Source organism: Betta splendens, chromosome 8 (genome assembly GCF_900634795.4).
Source record: "Betta splendens chromosome 8, fBetSpl5.4, whole genome shotgun sequence".
NCBI lineage: Eukaryota > Metazoa > Chordata > Actinopteri > Anabantiformes > Osphronemidae > Betta > Betta splendens.
Genome location: NC_040888.2, coordinates 3,406,151 through 3,429,376, shown reverse-complemented (window position 1 = coordinate 3,429,376; position 23,226 = coordinate 3,406,151). Strand labels below are relative to the sequence as shown.

At 38.6% G+C, this 23,226-nt stretch overlaps 1 protein-coding gene and 2 gene segments (V, D, J or C); all 3 read right to left on the bottom strand.

Annotated features, from left to right (window-relative positions):
- LOC114860813 (uncharacterized) overlaps positions 1–23,226 on the bottom strand; it is a 34,929-nt gene that overhangs the window by 5,571 nt on the left and 6,132 nt on the right. Inside the window, 2 exon segments of the mRNA XM_055511039.1 lie at positions 1,546–1,845; positions 2,665–2,719. Of these exon segments, the coding sequence (XP_055367014.1) occupies positions 1,546–1,845; positions 2,665–2,719 (355 nt within the window).
- On the bottom strand, positions 18,976–20,214 carry LOC129604505 (immunoglobulin heavy variable 1-69-2-like). The segment is given in 2 exon segments: positions 18,976–19,721; positions 19,833–20,214. Coding segments are annotated over 2 exon segments (363 nt in total).
- LOC129604506 (immunoglobulin heavy variable 1-3-like) lies at positions 22,224–23,154 on the bottom strand. The segment is given in 2 exon segments: positions 22,224–22,933; positions 23,028–23,154. Coding segments are annotated over 2 exon segments (363 nt in total).

Sequence of the window (23,226 nt, the reverse complement as noted above, 5' to 3'; positions counted from 1 at the left end):
CAACAAGCCAAGACACAAACAGCTCCCGAGGTTTGAAGTCTTTCACATAGCAAGTCAGGGTCACCCTTTCCTTCTTAGCATGTTCTACTGGGGGCAGCATGAACACAGAGGGTCGGTCAAACACTGCTCCTGAAAGTAGGAGACAAGAGTTAGACACAAGCGGCTGCATCAGCGCTGGAGTCCTCTGCTACAACAACACAACCGGAAGAAAACCTCATTGAGTTTCACAACATGACAGGATGACTTGACATCTTCAGTAGTGTTCTTACCTGGGATCCTTTCATACTCTAGTTTTATTCTCTCGTACCACTCTTTGTGTTCAATGAGACAGTAGAACTTGACACCCCGGCTCCATTCGTTAAAGGTGATATCAACTGAGATATTATATGTCTTTTTGGCTCCATTAGGGAATGGATTTTCCTTTGTAACCAGTTCCTTTCCCTGCGCGTTCTGCCAAACAATCTTTTCAATGGTTGGCTTTATTTGCGTGACTTGACACGTCACGGTTCCGCGTTTGTTTGTCAAAATGTCCTTCATGGTGGGTTCAATGATCTTAATGTCCACAAGGTCTGTAGCACGAGTGGGAGTTGTACCTGCTGTTGTAGAGTGAGGAAAGAACGAACAGTTACAATATCTGCAAAACTATTAGAAATCAAATATACATATATTTTTTAAAGCAAGAAATGTACTCACCATCACATTTTTCATTGTAGGTCACTGTAACATTCTTAGAGTCATCTTCACCTTTTTCATTTTTCCCCTCAAAGATACACATAAACTCAGTTTCATGTTCCAAGCCTTCGGTTTTCACAGTGAGAAAACTTGCAGCATTGTACAAAGTTCCGTTCACATCTTTTTTAGATACATAACCTTCCTTGTTCCCATATACTTTGTGATCGTTTTTGTTATCGCTTCTGTGCCATTTGATTTCATACTTATTTGGTGCGAAATCTTTGGCAAAGCAGGAGAAGGTAACCTCATCCTCAGACGTGCCGGAGGAACTACCACCAACAAGAGTTGGCAACTGAGTAATTTTGGCTGAAAAACAAACACACAAGGTATATACACAATATACACAAATAAAACATTCATACTTGCGTCTGCATAAACATCGGCAGATCAGACACACAAATGCAGACTTAATGTGGACATTAGTGATCAACACGCAATGACAGCGAAGGAAAACAGAGAATAGGAAGAACTAGGGTTCCACAGAGAGAAGCCGCGTTAATCTGTTTGCTTTGTAGATGAGCAGAAGACAAACAAAGCACGAGAAATGAAGGAAACGCAGTGAGACAGGAGCAGATCATATGTGAGCAACCTTCAGCCTTCTTATTCCACCTCACTGGTGATTTTAGCCCTGCTGTTTATACCACATCTAGGGTTTGAATGAAGTGCATTAGATAATTACCTATGTTAGTTTACCATGTGGTACATGCAATTATTGCACACACTGAAATTAATTTTTAATTCTGCAATTAGGTGACATATTAAAATTCAACTCAATGACTGAAAAGTGTATATAAGATTTAGCATAGGTCTTACGTGATGGTGGCAGTAGAACTCCATTTGCATCTCCGCCAACATGCGTCACGGAACATTTCAAAGGGTTCTCGCTGGTCCAGTCAGCTTTGTTGACTTGGATTTGACTGATTCCAGTGTAGACGTCGTTTTTCAGTACCGGAGGATACTGAATGAAGTCGGTCAAGACAGTACCGTCTTTGGTCCAACTGAATGTCAGTGTGGAGGGTGTGAAGCCGGTGGCCAGGCAGGCAAGAGTGACTTTGTCTCCAGTCCCAGAACCACATGGCACCAGAGGAAACACAGTCGGTGCAGTTGAGGTGGCTGAATAATAGAATAAACAGAACACATCGCCGCTATGATTAAAAAAAAAACATTAACTAAGACAGAAAAGCAACATGAGCTCTTTCAGCAGAAATGTGCACAGCATGAAAAATTTTCACAGACACATTTGCTCACATTTGTGCTTTTCTCTGCGCCCACCAACGAACCTGTTTTAATTAACTTTTTTTTTTGGACTTCTTGTTTGTCATTATCAGTTATTTTATACACAAAAATGAAATTAGTTCGACAATAATTAGAGTTTTTTGAAAAGGAAAAGAAGAAAAGTTAATAAACACAGCATTCATTTAAATTTTTCCCCCATTTGTTCAAATAGGTTTTACAGTGACTGGAATTTCTGTCTGATGTTATAATATTTTTACTTAGTTCATAAAATAGTATATGTTAAAATACCAATAGAACTGAACAGTTTTCTGATCTAAACATTGCTGCAGAATATATCGTAGTTAATGTTCACTTTAAACTAATTTGATACTAAATCAGGACATGATTATATTTTACTCACACAAAATATATTTAACTACCGGAAGGGTACTGTGACTTCTGTGGATATGTTATTACATTTATTAAATGGTATCCTTTATTGCAGAGAAAAACCTCCATCAATTATTTTTTTTATTAATTACTAAATGCTCTATTAAAAGTATTTTTACAGTAATTCAATAGTTTTTTGAAAATGGCAATACATAAAGTACAAAACCATAGTACTGACATGACTATAACTTTTTTGACATATTTTGATTAAAAAAATTATATTTTTACTTAACTCACATATTTTAAAAGATTAAATAATTTTCTTACCTGATGAGACAGTCACAGTTGTACCCTTTCCCCAGTAGTCAAAAGCACCATAGTACCACAGTGCTAAATCTAATTAGCTGTTAGTATGAAAGGTCATTTACCATACATACATACATCTACCAAAGACAGGCGCAAACATCTAGGATGATATTTTATAAATCTTGCTGATTCCACTTAAATAAATGTTACACTACCTTGATTATTGTAATTTTTTCCTATTGAGAATAACACTGTTTGTCTGTAAAATGCTTTACATTTGAAATGAGACTTGACACAATAAGATACGATAACAATACAAAAAATACATTTAACCAAAAATAATATAAAAATACACTACAGTTTTCTCAATGTTAACTTTCTTACCTGAGGACACCGTTACCATGGTGCCTTTTCCCCAGTAGTCGAAAGCCCAGTAGTCACAGTTAAAAGATTCAATTGAGCCTTCTTACAAAAACCCGTGACAGTAATATCCCATGACTTCATGTCATAATGTTCACAGTTACAATTAAATTTAATTCACAACTGTCAATAGACTTAAATTCTGACTGAACTAAACATTTCCAGGACCAAAGGGTTCTGAATTACAGACCGCTGATTTGTCAAGCGACAAATACATTTGTTAATTCGGCTGTCACTGACCAGCGAGTCTGACCAGATCAAAATTTCTTCAATATTTCAGTGAAGTAATTAGAAATTTCTTTATCGAGTCATAAACAACGGAATGACATACCTGAGGTGACTGTGACTGTCGTTCCTTTCCCCCAGTAGTCAAAAGCGTAGTCACAGTTGAACAGGGTATTAACTACTACATACAAAAACCTGTTCCCAGAGATCTCTACTTACTTTTGGATGTTATTTCATACAGATTTACCACCTGACATCGTCTCATTGACTTTGCGAATATTGCTTTAAATGAAACATGATTTTTACCACCACAGTTAAACTGTTTTTACCAATTACACAACACGTCAACGACAGTTTTGCTGAAGTGAATGGACAACATTGTGACTCCTTCGTATTCCTCTGAAAAGCTGCGAAAATGTTTTAAAATCAGCACCTGGACATTAGTGAGAGAAAAAGAAGCTCGGCTTACCTGATGTTACTGTGACCATGGTGCCTTTTCCCCAGTAGTCAAAAGCATCGTCACAGTGTGAAATGTCACGACATTCAACATACAAAAACTACCACCTTCCAGACACTCTGGTCTGAATTTGTCAATTTACACATTATAATAACATGAAGCATATATGAGCAGCAAAAACAGCTTATTTTACCTGATGTGACAGTCACCGTTGTTCCTTTTCCCCAGTAGTCAAAGTAGTCATCACAGTGACTGATTTTACTACTATGTTAATGCAAAAATGTTTTACACCTTGTAAAATTTCATTGCTTGTTTTTCTTGAATCATAAAGTCTTGTATGAACATTTTGCCACACTTTGATTCGATTAATCTTCGTTTCCATGAACTTTATAAAGATGAATTTAATAAAACAAATCCCAAAATAAAGCATTTTCTTCACATAAAATACTTTTGATTTGGACTTACCAGAAGTTACTGTGACTTGTGTTCCTTTCCCCCAGTAGTCGAAGTAGTAGTAGTCACAGTGTCAAATAGCAATCAGCTTCTTCTACAAATACTCAAAATGTTGTTTAAACTTTGACAAACACATGTTTAACACTCAAAGCAATGTCTGTACCTGTACTTTTTATTAACCATTTCCCTTGAGATGTCGGTTTCCTTCTTCCTGTGGTCTCGGTTATGTAATTATAGTGTATTCGCCAACAGTCTGAACTTCCTCTTTATCAACGTCAACTTTAGTTCTCCCCCAACATAAGTGCATTCCTAAAAAAACGAGCTGGTAGGTTTCTTTTCATATAGTCTTACTGACTATAGGATGTTGTCAAGTACAATAGTATCAAAATCAGAATCAGAAACACGTTTATAGCCATGTACAGTGAAGGTTTCATCAGTGCTAGGAATTTGCTTTGATGATTCGGGGCTTACATGCTATAGACCACAGAACCTAAACCAGTGAATTAGTGCAGTAATTTAGGGTCAGCAGGAGAGCGGAACAGAGCATGGACAGAGCAAAAAGTGTAAAAGGTTAAAATATGAAGAAGCTGTTTTATGATGTTAGGTTGTGGTCCCAGTGGACCATAACCTCCTGTCTGAGGTACTGTAGGTGGCTCAAAGAGTCCATGTCCAGGGTGGGAGGGGTCAGCTGTGATCCGACCTTCACGTTGCAGAAGCCTTGACATGTGCAGTGGTCCCAGGGTACTGCATGGTGACTGATTCAGTGATGGCCGTGTAGAATTGAACCAGCATCTTGACCTTGAGTTTCCTCAAAGGCTGCAGGAAGAAGATGCTCTGCTGTTCTTTTTTTGATGAGATAGCTGATCGACAGCTACTACTTGAGCTCCTCCTAAATGGTGGTGTCTAGGAAGCGGAAGGAGTCCATGATTGAGATAAGGGTGTTTCTTAGGGAGAGTAGAGGCACTGTAGCTGCAACTTTCCGAAAGCCTATGATCATCTGTACTGTCCAGGTTGTTATGGACACACCAGGACATCCGACAGTCTTCCTTCTGTCTGTAACCTGACTCATCCCTGTCCTAGATGAGTCCCATGACGGCGGATTTGTCCATGTGCTGCAGGATGAAGTGGCGGGATACTTTATCTTGCAGCACATGTTTGAGGATTTAAAGCAGGTTGGTACGTGACATGACTTAGTTAGGTGTTGAAGATGTCCGTGTCTGGAATCAGCTCCTCAGCAAAGTGTCTCAGGATGGAGGCAGAGACGGCGTTTGGCCCAGATGCTTTGCCGAGTTCAGTTTTTGGAACATCCTGTTTACATCCCTCCCCTGTGTTGAGAGGCCTCCAGCTGCGACAAGGGAGTGGGTCATTGAGGTGGTCTTTGATGAGGGATCCGATCTTAAAAGCGTAGTAAGTCTGCAGCAAAAATTTTAAAATTCAATATAAGTGGGAGTAGTGTGTCCAAGGTTCATAAGCTCTCTTGTTCAGGAGCATGCAGACGCACGCAAAGAGAGAGGGGACAAAGAGAGCGCACCAAAACACCGGGATGGCCATCCACCTTGGTGAGAGATACATCATAGTATGGTATACATCAATGAAAAATGTAGTTCCAATCCCTATAGACTATGCCTGCACCCAGGAGGGATACCTTAAAACCATTGGGAGTTAAACACAAGATAAATCCCAATAAAATGAGTGTCGGGCGGCTTAACGTAGCACAACCACATGCACAGCCTCAGAGAAAATGAGGTAAGTAAAGGTTTGTTTAATCCCAAAAAGCGGTGCCCGTGGTACAGGCAGAGGTCGAGTGCACAGGTGAGCAACAGGCTGAGGTACAGACGAGGAGCAGGCAGATTCAGTGTGCAAAAACAGGCTTGGTCAAAACGCTATCAGGCATGAACACAAAATAAAACAGGAAATGGCAGTGAAAGTAGGCTAAGAGTCGGGAGATGTGACAATGAGGCAGTATTTGTATATTGTATATTTGTATACAACAGCCATACATACAGATAGATGCCATATAGTTACATATATAGAGGTATTCATGCTGCTTTTGCAACTACACCCAAGCAAAAACATGCATCAAATTAATAAATAAAAGTTTGAAGGATTTTTGTTGTCATTTCAAACTAAACAGTCGTGTAAAGTGAAATGAAATGTTCATCTATGATCACAGTGCTTAAAATAATGACAGGCATTAAACACAAGACAACACATTCCTAAAAAAAGATTAAAAAAATAGAATAAAAGTTCTAAATCTTAACTCTGGAACTAAGAATTTTAATAAAAGCTAAACAGTAAAACCTACCTACAGCGCTGACTACATAGTGTAAAATGCAACACAAGTATTAACCAATACTGAGTGTTGTGTAAACTGTCTTTTGAGGTGAGCGTGCAAGAATGATTTGGTTGTGTATAGATTTATACAGATGATGTGTTGGTTCAGTTCATCCTCTGGTTGTTGAGGAGTCTGATGCCTGAGGGAAGAGGCTGTTGGACAGTCCCGATGCAGAGTCCTGGGGGTAAACAGTTGGTTGAGGGGTGTGTGTGTGATCATCTCTCTTTCTTTGCGGATGCAGAGCATGGTATAGATGGCCTTTGCGGTGGGCACGGGGGCTCCGGGCACCTTTTTCATTGCTGTCACAATGCACTGTCAGTGATGCAGCTGGTTAGGGTGCCGTCTATGGTTCCCCTGTAGAACGTGGTGAGGATGGGTTCTAGATGAGCTCTCTTCAACTTCCTCAGTTGGGCTTTCTTAGGGTTGGGGGTAGGTGGACACAGAGGAATTTGATGTTCTTAACAATCCCGCTGAGGAGCCGTTAATGTTCAGTGGTGCATGGTCCTTCTGTGCTCTCCTGAGGTCGACAACCATTTCCTTGATTTTGTCAACATTGAGATACAGGCTGTTCTTGTTACAAACACTTTCACATCTAATAAAACATCCATTATGTGATGTGGAACATCCATTAGATGATCAGATGTTTATGCTGTCTCGTTTTTGTTGATCAATCCCACCACAGTTGTGTCATCTGCAAACTTGATGAAATGCTTCAAACTGCTTTGCTACACAGTCGTGTGTCAACAAAGTGAATAGCAGTGGGCTGAGGACACATCCTTGAGGGGCTCCTGTGTTCAGTGTAGTAGAGTTGGGGATGTTGTTGCCATTCTGGACAGACTGTGGTCTCTCCGTCAGGAAGAGTGAGCTTTCCGTATGTTAACTCTGCGAGTTTTTCTCACGTCCGTTGCTGAGACACGTACTGTAGTACTTGGTCATTGGAAGGAGGGGTGGTCTTTATCACAGGCCGGTGGAGTCTTCCTGTACTTGGTGATGGACTGGATGCCCTGTATCTCCATGCACAAAGTGGTCATAAATCATGGTCATCTATTGTTACAGCTTCTCTGAACATGTTCCAGTCAGTGTGCCCAAAGCAGTCCAGAAGAGCAGGAATAGCTCCAGAAGGCCAGCCAAAAGGTGAGTTCTGTCCTTTACATCTGCTTGTCAGTACATTTTATGATTTTTTGGATTTCAGAATAATTAAAATTATGCTTTTTTTAGGAAACATGCAAATTATGAATGTTAGCAAGCTAATGCTAACATTAGCTTTTTAATATACAGCAGTGAGTGAGTGAGTAAGTGAGTGATAAAGCTGTGCATTTTAAACAATCTGATGTATTTTATTTGTTAATGTATATTATATATTTATCAATTAGTTAAATTGTTAATCACGTCCACGAAGGAATCACCTCTATTAATGCCATGACTGAACCCTTATGTTAACACCTTTATGCCTCTCAACCATGTCTCTGTCCATGAGGTTTGGTTTTCAGTCCAAAGTTCCCGTTTATCTTTTGGCGCCGGAAGCACCTGCTGTGGTGAAGGCCGTTTCCTGTGTGCTGCATAAATATTAATCATTGAAATAATGATGATAACCACAAGTTCAAAATGAACATGCACTTAAGTTGAGCGGTTGACTGTGAAATTAACCCTGTAAGAATATTAAATGCACTTGTAGTAATTTTGCTGGACACACATATTCAGGAGAAACACAGACTATTTTTTCCTGTATCACTTCCTTCTCAGAAGATGAGGTTTTTGTCACAGAATGTATCACTGTGGCCGTAGCCGCTATATCTACACTGTGAGAGAAACCAGTACAAAAACCCTGCTCACAGCAAACGGATGCTGTCACAGCAATATGTGTACACGTAGAGCTAAATACAACATTTTTACTGTTTTCAGTGTAGAACTGAAACCTGAACTGTGGATGCTGTAAATGATTCTTACATTTTCACTATTTCACACACGTCAGCCTTTCATCAGGCTTGTTCCTCACAGCACAGGCGACTTCCAGCCTCACTCCCATTCATAGGTTTTTGTATTACCAGTCCTCACTGTGGGTCCCACTGTACACAGTGGCACATGCCAATACAAAAACATTGTGCATGAAAGTTTTAGCTATATTCTTTTTACTAGAAAATACATACACTTAAAACTGCAGCCTATTTTTTCCATTTTTACTTAAAAAAAACAACTTTTTTATACTTAAAAAAAGTATGAAATAAATTTTTCAAACACATATTGTAAAGACTTCATGGTCCATGGATCTAATAGCTGCAATGTCATTCAAAAACAGCTCATGATGTCATAACACAACCCACTTTGTGCTGACACCAATAACACCCATCTTTTGGAGATTTGCTGCACTCATACAGTCCATCAAAGCACCGCGCATTTAATTTCCTCCTCAGTAGGAAGGTTTTTGTCATAGAATATATCGCTGTGGCCGTAGCCACCATAGGCTCACTGTGATAAAAACAGCTACAAAAACCCTGCCCACAGCAAACAAATGCTGATGTACAATATATATCACATTAAGGTGTAAAACTGTATGTGTACGTATTTAAATTGTAATATAATAATAAAAATAATAATTAATATTGTAATAAGTTGGTATGATTAAATTTAGTCATGTATATACATATTTTTGTTTGTCTAAAACCTTGTTGAAAGATTTCATAGTTTGAATCTTAACCTAAATCTAAGTAGCATCAGAAGGTTCAGACAGGAGTTATGCTGTATGAGTATTTGTGTCGTAGAATTACAGTAATAGTCTGTTTTAAGTTTTAAGGCTTTTCATGTGTTTTCAGTAAAGAACTGAAAACTGAACTGGTCATACTTTAGATACTTGCCATTTTTTTTTTTCATTATTTCAGACATTTCACCCTTTTATTTACATGGATGGTTTTGGTTTTAGTTATATTATATTTACTTAAAAGTACACTTTAAACTGCAACACACCGTTTTTTACATTTATTACTCATGTGTTTCATCCCAATTACTCTTAGTTTAGTAAAATCATAATTGTTATACAATCATTATGGTTCATGGGTCTAATACCTGTAAACCAATGCCATTCACTTATGTAACAAACTGCTGGTCTTGTGTTGGCTCCTAACACTCATTTTTGATCCCCATTCCTGCAGCAGCATCACGTTTCATTTCCTTCTCAGTAGGAAGGTTTTTGTCATAGAATATATCGCTGTGGCCGTAGCTGTAGCCGTAGCTACGATAGGCTCACTGTGATAAAAACTGCTACAAAAACCCTGCCCACAGCAAACAAATGCTGTTGTACAGTATATGTCACATTAAGGTGTAATACTGTTTGTGTACATCTGTAAATTGTAATATAAGTTAGTATGATTAAATTTAGTCAAGTATATACATATTTTTGTTTCTCTAAAACCTTGTTGAAAGATTTCATAGTTTGACTCTTAACCTAAATCTAAATCTAAGTAGCATCAGAAGGTTCAGACAGAAGCTCATATTGTACTAAAGGAGTATGACCCAGTACATTTCAAATGTAGTAGAAGTAAAAGTCTATTTTAGGTTTTAAGGCTTTTCTTGTGTCTTCAGTAATGAACTGAAAACTGAACTGGTCATATTTTAAATGATTGCCATTTTTTCATTATTTCAGACATTTTACCCTTTTTTATGGTTTTGGTTTTAGTTATATTATATTTACTTAAAAGTACATACACTTTAAACTGCAGCACACTTTCTTTTTTTTACATTTATTACTCATGTGTTTCATCCCAATTACTCTTAGTTTAGTAAAATCATAATTGTTATACAGACATTATGGTTCATGGGTCTAATATGTAAAACAATGCAATTCACTTATGTAACAAACTGCTGGTCATGTTCTGGCTCTTAACTCTTATTTTTGATCCCCTTCCTGCATCAGCATCACGCTTCATTTCCTCCTCAATAGACCTGGAAGGTTTTTGTCATAGGACGTGTCACTGTGGTTGCCATAGTACACTATGATACAACTCTGTACTAAAACTCCACCTAAGAATTTAAATGCTGGCGTGATCCACATTAGCAAGTATTAAAATCTACAATATGCAAGATTCAGTTCATTTAACTCAATGTTACAGTAGAAAATGTCCCTTTTCTCTTAATAAGTATTTAGTATTAATATTTACGTTTTTTTCATTTTCTTCATCTGCTGTTTTTTTCATTTTTTTTGAAAATGGATTTGGGATGGAATTATCAATTGTCTAACTGATCTAGATTAAATCAATGTTATTAATATTTCTGAATCAATGTTTTGTCTAAAATTTGATTTTATACTTACTGTCATTAACAATTGAGTCATTGATAAAATGAGACACAACAGCTTACACATTTCCTTGTTAGCGTGAGGTAGATTTTGTCACAGGATGCATCACTGTGGTAGTTATACTGCCCTGTGGTGTATCCCCTTACAAAAACTCCACCCTACTCACTGCTTGTCACACCACAGCACTCCACAGCCTAGATTGACTTAAATCTTTTCAATCTTGAATCTTGAATGATTATATCTTTAAAAAATCTTTGCCGCTTGTAAGGTTTTTTTTGTGCTTAAACTGATGTGCATTTTTTTATATACAGTCTTTAAACATTGACAAAGTTAATGAGTTCAAAGTTAATCTTCACTTAACTCATGTCATCTCTTAATTCCACAGCCCCCCAGTCTAGTTTGTGCATTTATATATAATTTAATACTGTTTTCAAGTTCTATATTATGTTTCCAATCAAAAATCTATTTTTATTTTTTTATTATTTTAAGTTATGTATAGAATTTATAATTAGGAATTCTTTCCATGTTGGTATATAAATGCTATACCACACCACAGTGTGAAAACAGATCATCTCTTTATCAACAACCTTTATGCTTATTACCTTAAGGGTTGCTGATCTCACACCAAGGTCTGAATGACTTGTGTTAGTTCAGTCACAGTTTATTTACAGTACAAAGTTAATATGCACAATAATATAACACTGATAAATCTACGCTGAAGTCAAGGCTGCGACTGAGCGCATACAGGGACCTTACATTGACAGTATAAAGGCCTTTGTTTGTCTTGAGGGGTTTTTGTACCAGAGCTTTTCACTGTGGCCACCCCCACACAGTCATACATCACAATGCAAAAACTATTCACACAGTGACTGGTGCATGTTTCTGTGTAATAATTTAATTTATTAACTGAATGATCTAAAACACTGTGTAACAATGACTTCACCGTGTTCTTTAATATATTTAATATTAGCGTGTTTTTGTTTTTTTACACTTTATATGTACTCCACAGCCATTTTACTGTATGACAGCATTCTATACAATCATAAGGATAAACATAAACAGATGAACAAAATTTGTAACATAAAAATGAGATGTAAATGAATGGAGGAATGGAACAGCACTCACTGTGGTCTTATAAACGACTTCAGTTTTTCTTAGCTCTTCTGAATTTGTGCTGTATTTCAGCTCAGTAAAGCATCAGTTTTTGTAGTGTCATATTTCACTGTGGCCGCTACCCCAGTTATACACAGTGGCAACTACTCATACAAAAACCTTAGCTTGACATGTCACCAGTCATCAGAGTACATTAAACATCTCATTTAGACCTAAAAAGCTTTGAAATCCAATTATTGGCTCTGTTTAAATCTAGTTTTTCAAAACGTAATTTGTGAGATTTTCCTCTGTGTAAATGTGATGATCTTGTGTGTGGGGAAGAGGTGCTCATTGTGTCATCAAGTTCACATCACTCTTTGAAAACAAACTGTTCATTTTTGAGTTTTGCTTGACACGTACAATTAGCAGAAACTGAGAAAACTGAGTTGACATTTTTTGTGGATCACGTTTCTTCTCTGGAGACATTAAAGGTTTTTGTCACAGGGTTTATCACAGTGGTCGTAGCCATAAATACACACAAAAACAGGTACAAAAACCCTGCTCACAACTAATGAATGCAACCGATGTATTTTTCAAAATAGCAAGTAATATTTGTATATAGCTATTAATGTAACTTAATATAATTCAATTTATTCATGTCATCACTTTATATAAATTTTGTGTAAAATGATACTCACATTTCATAATTTAAATTCAATAATTTGCATTTGTTTAATTTTTCCTCCCTTGTTTCTTTCTTTTCCTGTACACATTGACGATCACTGCCCAACTTTTGGTATATTTATTGTAATTTCCGGGACACATACAGTCAGTAGGAAGCAGTTTTGTGTCATTCATTTAAATTTCTTTTCAAAAAATGAAGGGTTTTTGTCAGAGGAGGTATCACTGTGGGCGTTATAGTACACTGTGATGTAACCCTGCACCAAAACCTCACCTCACACACAACACACGTGTGCCTTTACTTTAGCTAAAGTGTTTTTCACATAATAATTAATATTAACCCTTTATCCCAATTATAAAAACCCAAAGAAAAAAACATCACATTTGTATTTTATTTTACGTCAACAGTAAATAAATACATTGCTGAATTTGTTAGCACAAAAATGTTTGCGCAAAATGTTAAAGTGTTAAAGTCCATGTAAAATACAGAATATAATTAATAATAGTATAGTAACTGAAATATATATTCTTTATGTTCTCTAATATTCTCTAATATTGAAAAAGTCTTTTACACTTAAAGTACTGTAAACTGAGTCATGTGGTACACACTCAAACAGAGTAATAATAACATTAATATTAGTGTTATTAATAATAATAATAATAATAAATTAAGTAGATTCAGTCACTGCTTTCCATCTACATACTCGCATATTCTTAATTTGCTAAAATACGATATGATTATTACTAAATGCTACTTTGTGTCTGTTGAGATGTTTTTGTAACAGTGTGTATCACTGTGGCCATTCCACCACAGTGATACATCATAATGCAAAAACTAACGCCACAGAGTCGCTTTGTATTTCATGCTGCAGCTGCAATAATAACGCCCATATGACAGTTCTAAGTAGTTAATATTTCATTAATAATTAATATAGGTTTAATTTATTACAATTATTGATTATCTGCTGTTTTTCCTAAGGTTTTGTGTCTTAGTCCATGTAATGTCAGTTACAGTTATGGCAACACAAACAGTTTTTGTATTATCATATTTCACTGTGGCCACCACCCCAGGACACAGTGACACGCACCCATACAAAAACCTCACACAGACCATTTACACGACGACCAGGCAGGAAAAGGCTCCATTCTACTTTCATATTCCTTCCAATGTTGCGCATGTTAGTGCTGTTGTTTTCGTGTAGTTTTTCTAAAATTAGCTTTTGTTATTTCTTTCGTTTTCTCTTTTTGTCCACATTGTGATAATCACCACCAGTGACACATTATTGATATTTCCTGGACACATACAGTCAGTAGGGAGCCATCAAGAGCCATTTATTTCCTCCTCAGTACTTGAAGGGTTTTTGTTACAGACGGTATCACTATAGTACACTGTGATGCAACTCTGTACCAAAACGTCACCTCACACACAGCACACACATGTCTTTACTCTAAGGGTTTTACATTAATGTTAAATAATCCATCCTAACGTAGCCAAAAACATAATTTAATTCAAAACCTTGAATTTTTATTAATTCTATGCTTTAGATTTAGCATCGATTAATATTTTATTTTAAGAAATGACACATAAATTGTACCTAATTACAAGATCAGAGGATTTCACATTATTTTTTCTGTTTTGTTCTGTTTCTATGAAACTCATTCATGTATCTCATGTATCCAGAATTATTCCACCTTAGTTTAAACATTATAGAACATGAAAGCTTCAAAGCGTGTAGCTGGCTGTGCTGTACTCACTACACAAGTAGTTTATAGTCATCTAAATGTGCAGTTGTAATGTGAACCTGAAGATGGCAGCACAGACTAGGCTATCAACCTGTGTCACAGTCGCAACCACCCATTTTTTTATTTTTATTTAACATAAACATTAATGTATTTGATGAGTTAAATAGAGAGAATGCATGAGGCAATTGGACAACTTCCATTTTAGGTCTTTGTACAAAAACAGACAGTAGACAGTGAAAATAAGAAGAATCCAAACAGTCACTAGGTGGTAGTCTTTACTTACTCTTGTGACTTCTGTTCTGGATTTAGTGATAGAATAAAATACAGGACATGGGAATGAGAGACATATGTGTGTCCTGTTATCAGGGGGTTTATGTGTAGGTCAGTCAGGTTTCTATGTGTACAAAAGTTGTACTCCTAAGACAAGATGAGTAGGAACTGGCAGACGTTTACAGTTTGTTGACTTTATTAATTATATGTTTGTAGATGTTTTGTAATTCATACTCTATGGATCTAGTGTTCATATTAAACTGCAGCAATATACTGCATGCACTTATCTACATCCCTAGTGCTGCATATCCTGTATGTAGTTGTGACATCTGGACGGGTTTGTGTACGGCTCTGTGGCTTCCTGTCTCACTGTGGCCTCCGAGCACAATAATAAAGAGCAGAGTCCTCAGTTGTCAGGCTGCTCATGTGCAGATAGGCCTGATCCACATTGTTGTCTCTGGAAACGGTGAAACGATCCTTCACAGACGTGGAATAGTATTTATCGCTCCCAGCTGGAGCAGAAATGAAGGCGACCCACTCCAGAGCTTTTCCTTCAGCTTGTCTGATCCAGCCAATGTCAGCAGAACTATCAGATATTCCTGCATACGTACAGGTCAGTTTGTGGGATTCTCCAGGTCTCTTTACCACTGGTTCAGACTGTGTCAAAGTCTGACTGCAAACACCTGGAAAACAAAGAATTTCATCAGAACAGAGCCATGAAAACCCGATAATGAACGAGAAACGTCCAGATACAGTATGTTAATATTGACCTGAAAGCGCTGCCAGAAGCAGCAGCGTTACACGTGTGCTTAAAGTCATGGTGGACATTTGCTGAATGAAGGCTGGTGGTTTGGTTTATAGTGAGATAAAGACAGAGATTTGCATTGACTCCTCCTCACAGAAGAAATATGTGGAACTGAAAACTGATTCATCAAGGATGGAGAAATTGATGTTTTTATAGTATATTTGTAGATTTTGCTTTATTACAGATAAGTGATTTAATATAGATTTTAAGGCATGAAATTTCATAAAGATGAACACATTTGAATCTATGTCGGTTTTACACTTAAGCTTTCAGTTAATGAAAATCCGCCTAGACAGAGATATGTGCAGATTTAAATTACAGATTACAAGTGCTGTGAAAATTGCATTTCAAGTCTGTCATGTGCTGATTTGTTTATGGTTTGTATAAAGACATGGAAAAATGATTGATGTCACTTTTGTGAGAGTCCTTTTTCTCAACAAACATAATGTCTGAATTTGTCAGATGATTTTGTGATTCTCCATGAAACACACCAACTCCAACATACTTGTCAAGTTGTCTAATAAAATATTCAAGAACCTTTTCCGCATTAAAGAAGTGGAATATCAATGACAACAAACCACTCATATCTGTGGTGCTGAGTGTTGGTAGTGAGTGATGGGAGGTTGTTTTTTAGACTTTACGTTCACTGGGAATATTTTGTGTGCAGTTTTTGTGCAGCTGCTCCACTGCCTTCAGTCACTGTGGCTTCGAGCACAGTAGTAAACAGCAGCATCCTCTGCTGTGAGACTCTTGATCTCCAGGTACTGAGTGCTGCTGGGAACGTTTTCTGTCATGAGGAATCGGCCTTGGAAGGAGCTGCCATAAATGGCAGCATTGGTTCCTGTGTTCATCCACCCAATCCACACCAGAGCTTCTCCTGGTCGCTGCCGTATCCAGTGAATATTGTAGCTTGTCATGCTGTAACCAGATATGACACACGACATCTTCACTGTTTCTCCAGGTCGTTTCACTTCAGGAGAAGACTGTTCCAGTCTGATCTCAGCCCAAACTCCTGTAAGCAGAGAAATCTACAGTATCAAACCAGTGAAACTGACCAAAACATAACTCAAATAAATAGAACAAAACAATCATCCACTGGATTGAAGAAATTAGCTTTTTCCTCTTACCTTGAACTGACACAATAAAAAATAAAGTCCAGAAAAACATCATGTTGAGTTTATCAGATACTGTTGTTCTGAACCAGTTCAGTGTTTGAGGGACGTAGAGTCCTGAACAGATGACGACGGCTGCTGGTGTTTTCTTATATAAAGCAAAGAGTTTGCATAGACCTCCATCTACAGGTTATTAGGGGAACGACTCAAACTGGAACATTTCCATATTCAGCCCAAACACACCCACAAACACGAGGTCATGTCCTTAAAGAGAGATAATGCTGCACTGAATGAGAAACTGAAGGAAAACACAGAACTTCCCAAATGTGTCTCATTCCTGAAAACGTTATTGTTTGATTTTAACGTAGACCCGATCACAGAACATCGATCCAACTACCATGAGTGGTCTCAGTCAGGCCAGCAATTGTGGAAATGAAGTGAGAAAAGGGAAAGTATGACGAAACAGACCGGGCTTCATTTAAAACAGCTTTATTTCCTTAGTTGATAGTGATGACGAGCTGGTTGAAGCTGAAGCTTCAGAAACATTGTGTCAGTGCTTGATTTGTTTGGTAAAAATCACTTGATCAGTGACGTCCAAAGGTCCATTCATGACGTTCATACATCACTGCTTTGATACGGGGTTCAAATTTTTACAAGGAGAAGCGTTAGCAGGATTTATGCTGTGTTTAGGTGGAAATTTGGTTTAAAGGAAATGAGACTCATGGAGCCTGCGAGGAAGAGAGGACGTTCTGTTGCATGGGAACACTTTGACTGCAGTCAATCAGGTAGAATGCATTCTTATTATTACATAAAGAGAGAGATGTGTGTATGAAGACTACAGTGTTGTTTCAAATCAGATAAGAATGAAAAACTAAAGACATTTATGTTATTACCCTGTAGGTTCAGTGCTTAGTCTGCAACCAGCAGTTGTGTGGAGGTCAAAGGTAAATCCACTCATTTGTATGCTGCGTTACACCATCACCAGAAACAACCCAGGTTCAGGATGAGAAAGCTCTCCAGCTTTGCAGCCACAATTCTAGGACACTTAATGAGTATCCGTCAGCCCTTGACACAATGAGTGTCAAGACAATTTCCACACTGTTGATCCCAGATTTAGGGCTGTGGGATTCTGCAGCCAGAGCAGTGCTCAAACTGCAGTGAAGCCTCCTACAAGTCACACAGCTGCCCGTTCTGTCCCAGAGGCAGGTGAGGAATCCCACCTCAGATGCTGCAGTAGAAGCACGGCGGTACATGGCAGCTCCACTCCCCGGACACAGGATCCACTTAAATTCAGGTCACGTAGGAAGGTAGTGAAGTCTCGTCCGTTCAAACCTGCACTGCAGTTTTTGTGCACTCCAGCATCATCCGTAAAATGTGAGAGAATTTATTTTAAGGCAGGAAAAAGTGTCTCAAAGAAAGAAAACAGACTCAGCTGTCGCACTGTTGAACTAATTCTATTTCTAAATAAAAACCTAATCAAATAACTTTACGTGCATTGTGTGTTTGTATCCACCTCAAAAGCATTTTTATTGCCCAGTTCATAAGCAATTCTAATTCTCAGTTCAAGTGAATGAAAGAAGAGAAATATGGTTTACATATAAGTTACAATGTGATATTGTGTATAAATGTACCTGTCCACCGGTTCATACATCACAAAAGCACGTGGAGGCAGTCTTTATTTTTGACATGTTTGTAGACGTGTTGTGATTTGCTGCAATATAATATTCACATTTTTGTATTTCTGAATATACTGCAGTACACATTCTTATCTACATCCCTAGTGCTGCATATCCTGTATGTGGTTGTGACATCTGGACGGGTTTGTGTACGGCTCTGTGGCTTCCTGTCTCACTGTGGCCCCCGAGCACAATAATAAAGAGCAGAGTCCTCAGTTGTCAGGCTGCTCATGTGCAGATAGGCCTGATCCACGTTGTTGTCTCTGGAAACGGTGAAACGATCCTTCACAGACGTGGAATAGGATTTAGTGCTCCCACTCGGAGCAGAAATGAAGGCGACCCACTCCAGAGCTTTTCCTTTAGCTTGTCTGATCCAGCCAATAGCAGCATCACCATCAGATATTCCTGCATACGTACAGGTCAGTTTGTGGGATTCTCCAGGTCTCTTTACCACTGGTTCAGACTCAGTCAAAGTCTGACTGCAAACACCTGGAAAACAAAGAATTTCATCAGAATAGAGTCATGAAAACCCTACAATGAACGAGAAACGTCCAGATATGTTAATATTGACCTGAAAGCGCTGCCAGAAGCAGCAGCGTTACACGTGTGCTTAAAGTCATGGTGGACATTTGCTGAATGAAGGTTGGTGGTTTGGTTTATAGTGAGATAAAGACAGAGATTTGCATTGACTCCTCCTCACAGACAAAAGATGTGGAACTGAAAACTGATTCATCAAGTGGAGAAATTGATGTTTTTATAGTATATTTGTAGATTTCAGCTTTCACTTAAGCTTTCAGTTAATGAAAATACACCTAGACAGAGATATGTGCAGATTCAGATTTCAGATTACAGTTCTGTGAAAATTGCAGTTCAAGTCTTTCACGTGCTGATTTGTTTATGGTTTGTATAAAGACATGGAAAAATGATTGATGTCACTTTTGTGAGAGTCCTTTTTCTCAACAAACATTATGTCTGGATTTGTCAGATGATTCTTTGATTCTCCATGAAAAATACTTGTCAAGTTGTCTAATAAAATAATCAAGAACCTTCTTAGCATAAATGACGTGGAACATCAATGACAACAAACCACTCATATCTGTGGTGCTGAGTGTTGGTAGTGAGTGATGGGAGGTTGGTTTTTAGACTTTACGTTCACTGGGAATATTTTGTGTGTAGTTTTTGTGCAGCTGCTCCACTGCCCTCAGTCACTGTGGCTTCGAGCACAGTAGTAAACAGCAGCATCCTCTGCTGTGAGACTCTTGATCTCCAGGTACTGAGTGCTGCTGGGAACGTTTTCTGTCATGAGGAATCGGCCTTGGAAGGAGCTGCCATAGATGGCATCATTGGTTCCTGTATCCATCCTCCCGACCCACACCAGAGCTTCTCCTGGTCGCTGCCGTATCCAGTGAATGTAGTAGCTTGTCATGCTGTAACCAGATATGACACACGACATCTTCACTGTTTCTCCAGGTCGTTTCACCTCAGGAGAAGACTGTTCCAGTCTGATCTCAGCCCAAACTCCTGTAAGCAGAGAAATCTACAGTATCAAGTGAAACTGACCAAAACATAACTCAAATAAATATAACAAAACAATCATCCACTGGATTGAAGAAATTAGCTTTTTCCTCTTACCTTGAACTGACACAATAAAAAATAAAGTCCAGAAAAACATCATGTTGAGTTTATCAGATACTGTTGTTCTGAACCAGTTCAGTGTTTGAGGGACGTAGAGTCCTGAACAGATGACGACGGCTGCTGGTGTTTTCTTATATAAAGCAAAGAGTTTGCATAGACCTCCATCTACAGGTTATTAGGGGAACGACTCAAACTGGAACATTTCCATATTCAGCCCAAACACACCCACAAACATGAGGTCATGTCCTTAAAGTGAGATAATGCTGCACTGAATGAGAAACTGAAGGAAAACACAGAACTTCCCAAATGTGTCTTATTCCTGAAAACGTTATTGTTTGATTTTAACGTAGACCCGATCACAGAACATCGATCCAACTACCATGAGTGGCCTCAGTCAGGCCAGCAATTGAGGAAATGAAGTGAGAAAAGGGAACGTATGACGAAACAGACCGGGCTTCATTTAAAACAGCTTTATTTCCTTAGTTGATAGTGATGACGAGCTGGTTGAAGCTGAAGCTTCAGAAACATTGTGTCAGTGCTTGATTTGTTTGGTAAAAATCACTTGATCAGTGACGTCCAAAGGTCCATTCATGACGTTCATACATCACTGCTTTGATACGGGGTTCAAATTTTTACAAGGAGAAGCGTTAGCAGGATTTATGCTGTGTTTAGGTGGAAATTTGGTTTAAAGGAAATGAGACTCATGGAGCCTGCGAGGAAGAGAGGACGTTCTGTTGCATGGGAACACTTTGACTGCAGTCAATCAGGTAGAATGCATTCTTATTATTACATAAAGAGAGAGATGTGTGTATGAAGACAGTGTTGTTTCAAATCAGATAAGAATGAAAAACTAAAGACATTTATGTTATTACCCTGTAGGTTCAGTGCTTAGTCTGCGACCAGCAGTTGTGTGGAGGTCAAAGGTAAATCCACTCATTTGTGTGCGTGATACACCATCACAAGAAACAACCCCAGGTTCAGGATGAAAAGCTCTCCAGCTTTGCAGCCACATTTCTAGGACACTTAATGAGTATCCGTCAGCCCTTGACACAATGAGTGTCAATTCCCACACTGTTGATCCCAGATTTAGGGCTGTGGGATTCTGCAGCCAGAGCAGTGCTCAAACTGCAGTGAAGCGTCCTACAAGTCACACAGCTGCCCGTTCTGTCCCAGAGGCAGGTGAGGAGTCCCACCTCAGAAGCCGCAGTAGAAGCACAGCAGTACATGGCAGCTCCACTCCCCGGACACAGGATCCACTTAAATTCAGGTCACGTAGGAAGGTAGTGAAGTCTCGTCCGTTCAAACCTGCACTGCAGTTTTTGTGCACTCCAGCATCATCCGTACAATGTGAGAGAATTTATTCTAAGGCAGGAAAAATTGTCTCAAAGAAAGGAAACAGACTCAGCCGTCGCATTGTTGAACTAATTCTATTTCTAAATAAAAACCTAATCAAATAACTTTACGTGCGTTGTGTGTTTGCATCCACCTCAAAAGCATTTTTATTGCCCAGTTCATAAGCAATTCTAATTGTCAGTTCAAGTCAATGAAAGAAGAGAAATACGCTTTACATATAAGTTACAATGTGATATTGTGTATAAATGTACCTGTCCACTGGTTCATGTAATATTCAGATTTGTGTATTTCTGAATACACTGCAGTACATATACTTATCTACATCCCTAGTGCTGCATATCCTGTATGTGGTTGTGACATCTGGACGGGTTTGTGTACGGCTCTGTGGCTTCCTGTCTCACTGTGGCCCCCGAGCACAATAATAAAGAGCAGAGTCCTCAGTTGTCAGGCTGCTCATGTGCAAATAGACCTGATCCACGTTGTTGTCTCTGGAAACGGTGAAACGATCCTTCACAGACGTGGAATAGTATTTAGTGCTCCCACTCGGAGCAGAAATGAAGGCGACCCACTCCAGAGCTTTTCCTTCAGCTTGTCTGATCCAGCCAATGTCAGCAGAACTATCAGATATTCCTGCATACGTACAGGTCAGTTTGTGGGATTCTCCAGGTCTCTTTACCACTGGTTCAGACTGTGTCAAAGTCTGACTGCAAACACCTGGAAAACAAAGAATTTCATCAGAACAGAGCCATGAAAACCCTACAATGAACGAGAAACGTCGAGATATGTTAATATTGACCTGAAAGCGCTGCCAGAAGCAGCAGCGTTACACGTGTGCTTAAAGTCATGGTGGACATTTGCTGAATGAAGGCTGGTGGTTTGGTTTATAGTGAGATAAAGACAGAGATTTGCATTGACTCCTCCTCACAGAAGAAATATGTGGAACTGAAAACTGATTTATCAAGTGGAGAAATTGATGTTTTTATAGTATATTTGTAGATTTCAGCTTTCACTTAAGCTTTCAGTTAATGAAAATACACCTAGACAGAGATATGTGCAGATTCAGATTACAGATTACAGTTCTGTGAAAATTGCAGTTCAAGTCTGTCACGTGCTGATTTGTTTATGGTTTGTATAAAGACATGGAAAAATGATTGATGTCACTTTTGTGAGAGTCCTTTTTCTCAACAAACATTATGTCTGGATTTGTCAGATGATTCTTTGATTCTCCATGAAAAATACTTGTCAAGTTGTCTAATAAAATAATCAAGAACCTTCTCAGCATAAATGACATGGGACATTATGGAAACAAACCACTCATATCTGTGGTGCTGAGTGTTGGTAGTGAGTGATGGGAGGTTGTTTTTTAGACTTTACGTTCACTGGGAATACTTTGTGTGTAGTTTTTGTGCAGCTGCTCCACTGCCTTCAGTCAATGTGTTGTCGAGCACAGTAGTAAACAGCAGCATCCTCTGCTGTGAGACTCTTGATCTCCAGGTACTGAGTGCTGCTGGGAACGTTTTCCGTCATGAGGAATCGGCCTTGGAAGGAGCTGCCATAAATGGCAGCATTGGTTCCTGTGTTCATCCACCCAATCCACACCAGAGCTTCTCCTGGTCGCTGCCGTATCCAGTGAATATCATAGCTTGTCATGCTGTAACCAGATATGACACACGACATCTTCACTGTTTCTCCAGGTCGTTTTACCTCAGGAGAAGACTGTTCCAGTCTGATCTCAGCCCAAACTCCTGTAAGCAGAGAAATCTACAGTATCAAACCAGTGAAACGGACCAAAACAAAACAATCATCCACTGGATTGAAGCAATTCACTTTTCCTCTTACCTTGAAGTGACACAATAAAAAATAAAGTCCAGAAAAACATCATGTTGAGTTTATCAGATACTGTTGTTCTGAACCAGTTCAGTGTTTGAGGGACGTAGAGTCCTGAACAGATGACGACGGCTGCTGGTGTTTTCTTATATAAAGCAAAGAGTTTGCATAGACCTCCATCTACAGGTTATTAGGGGAACGACTCAAACTG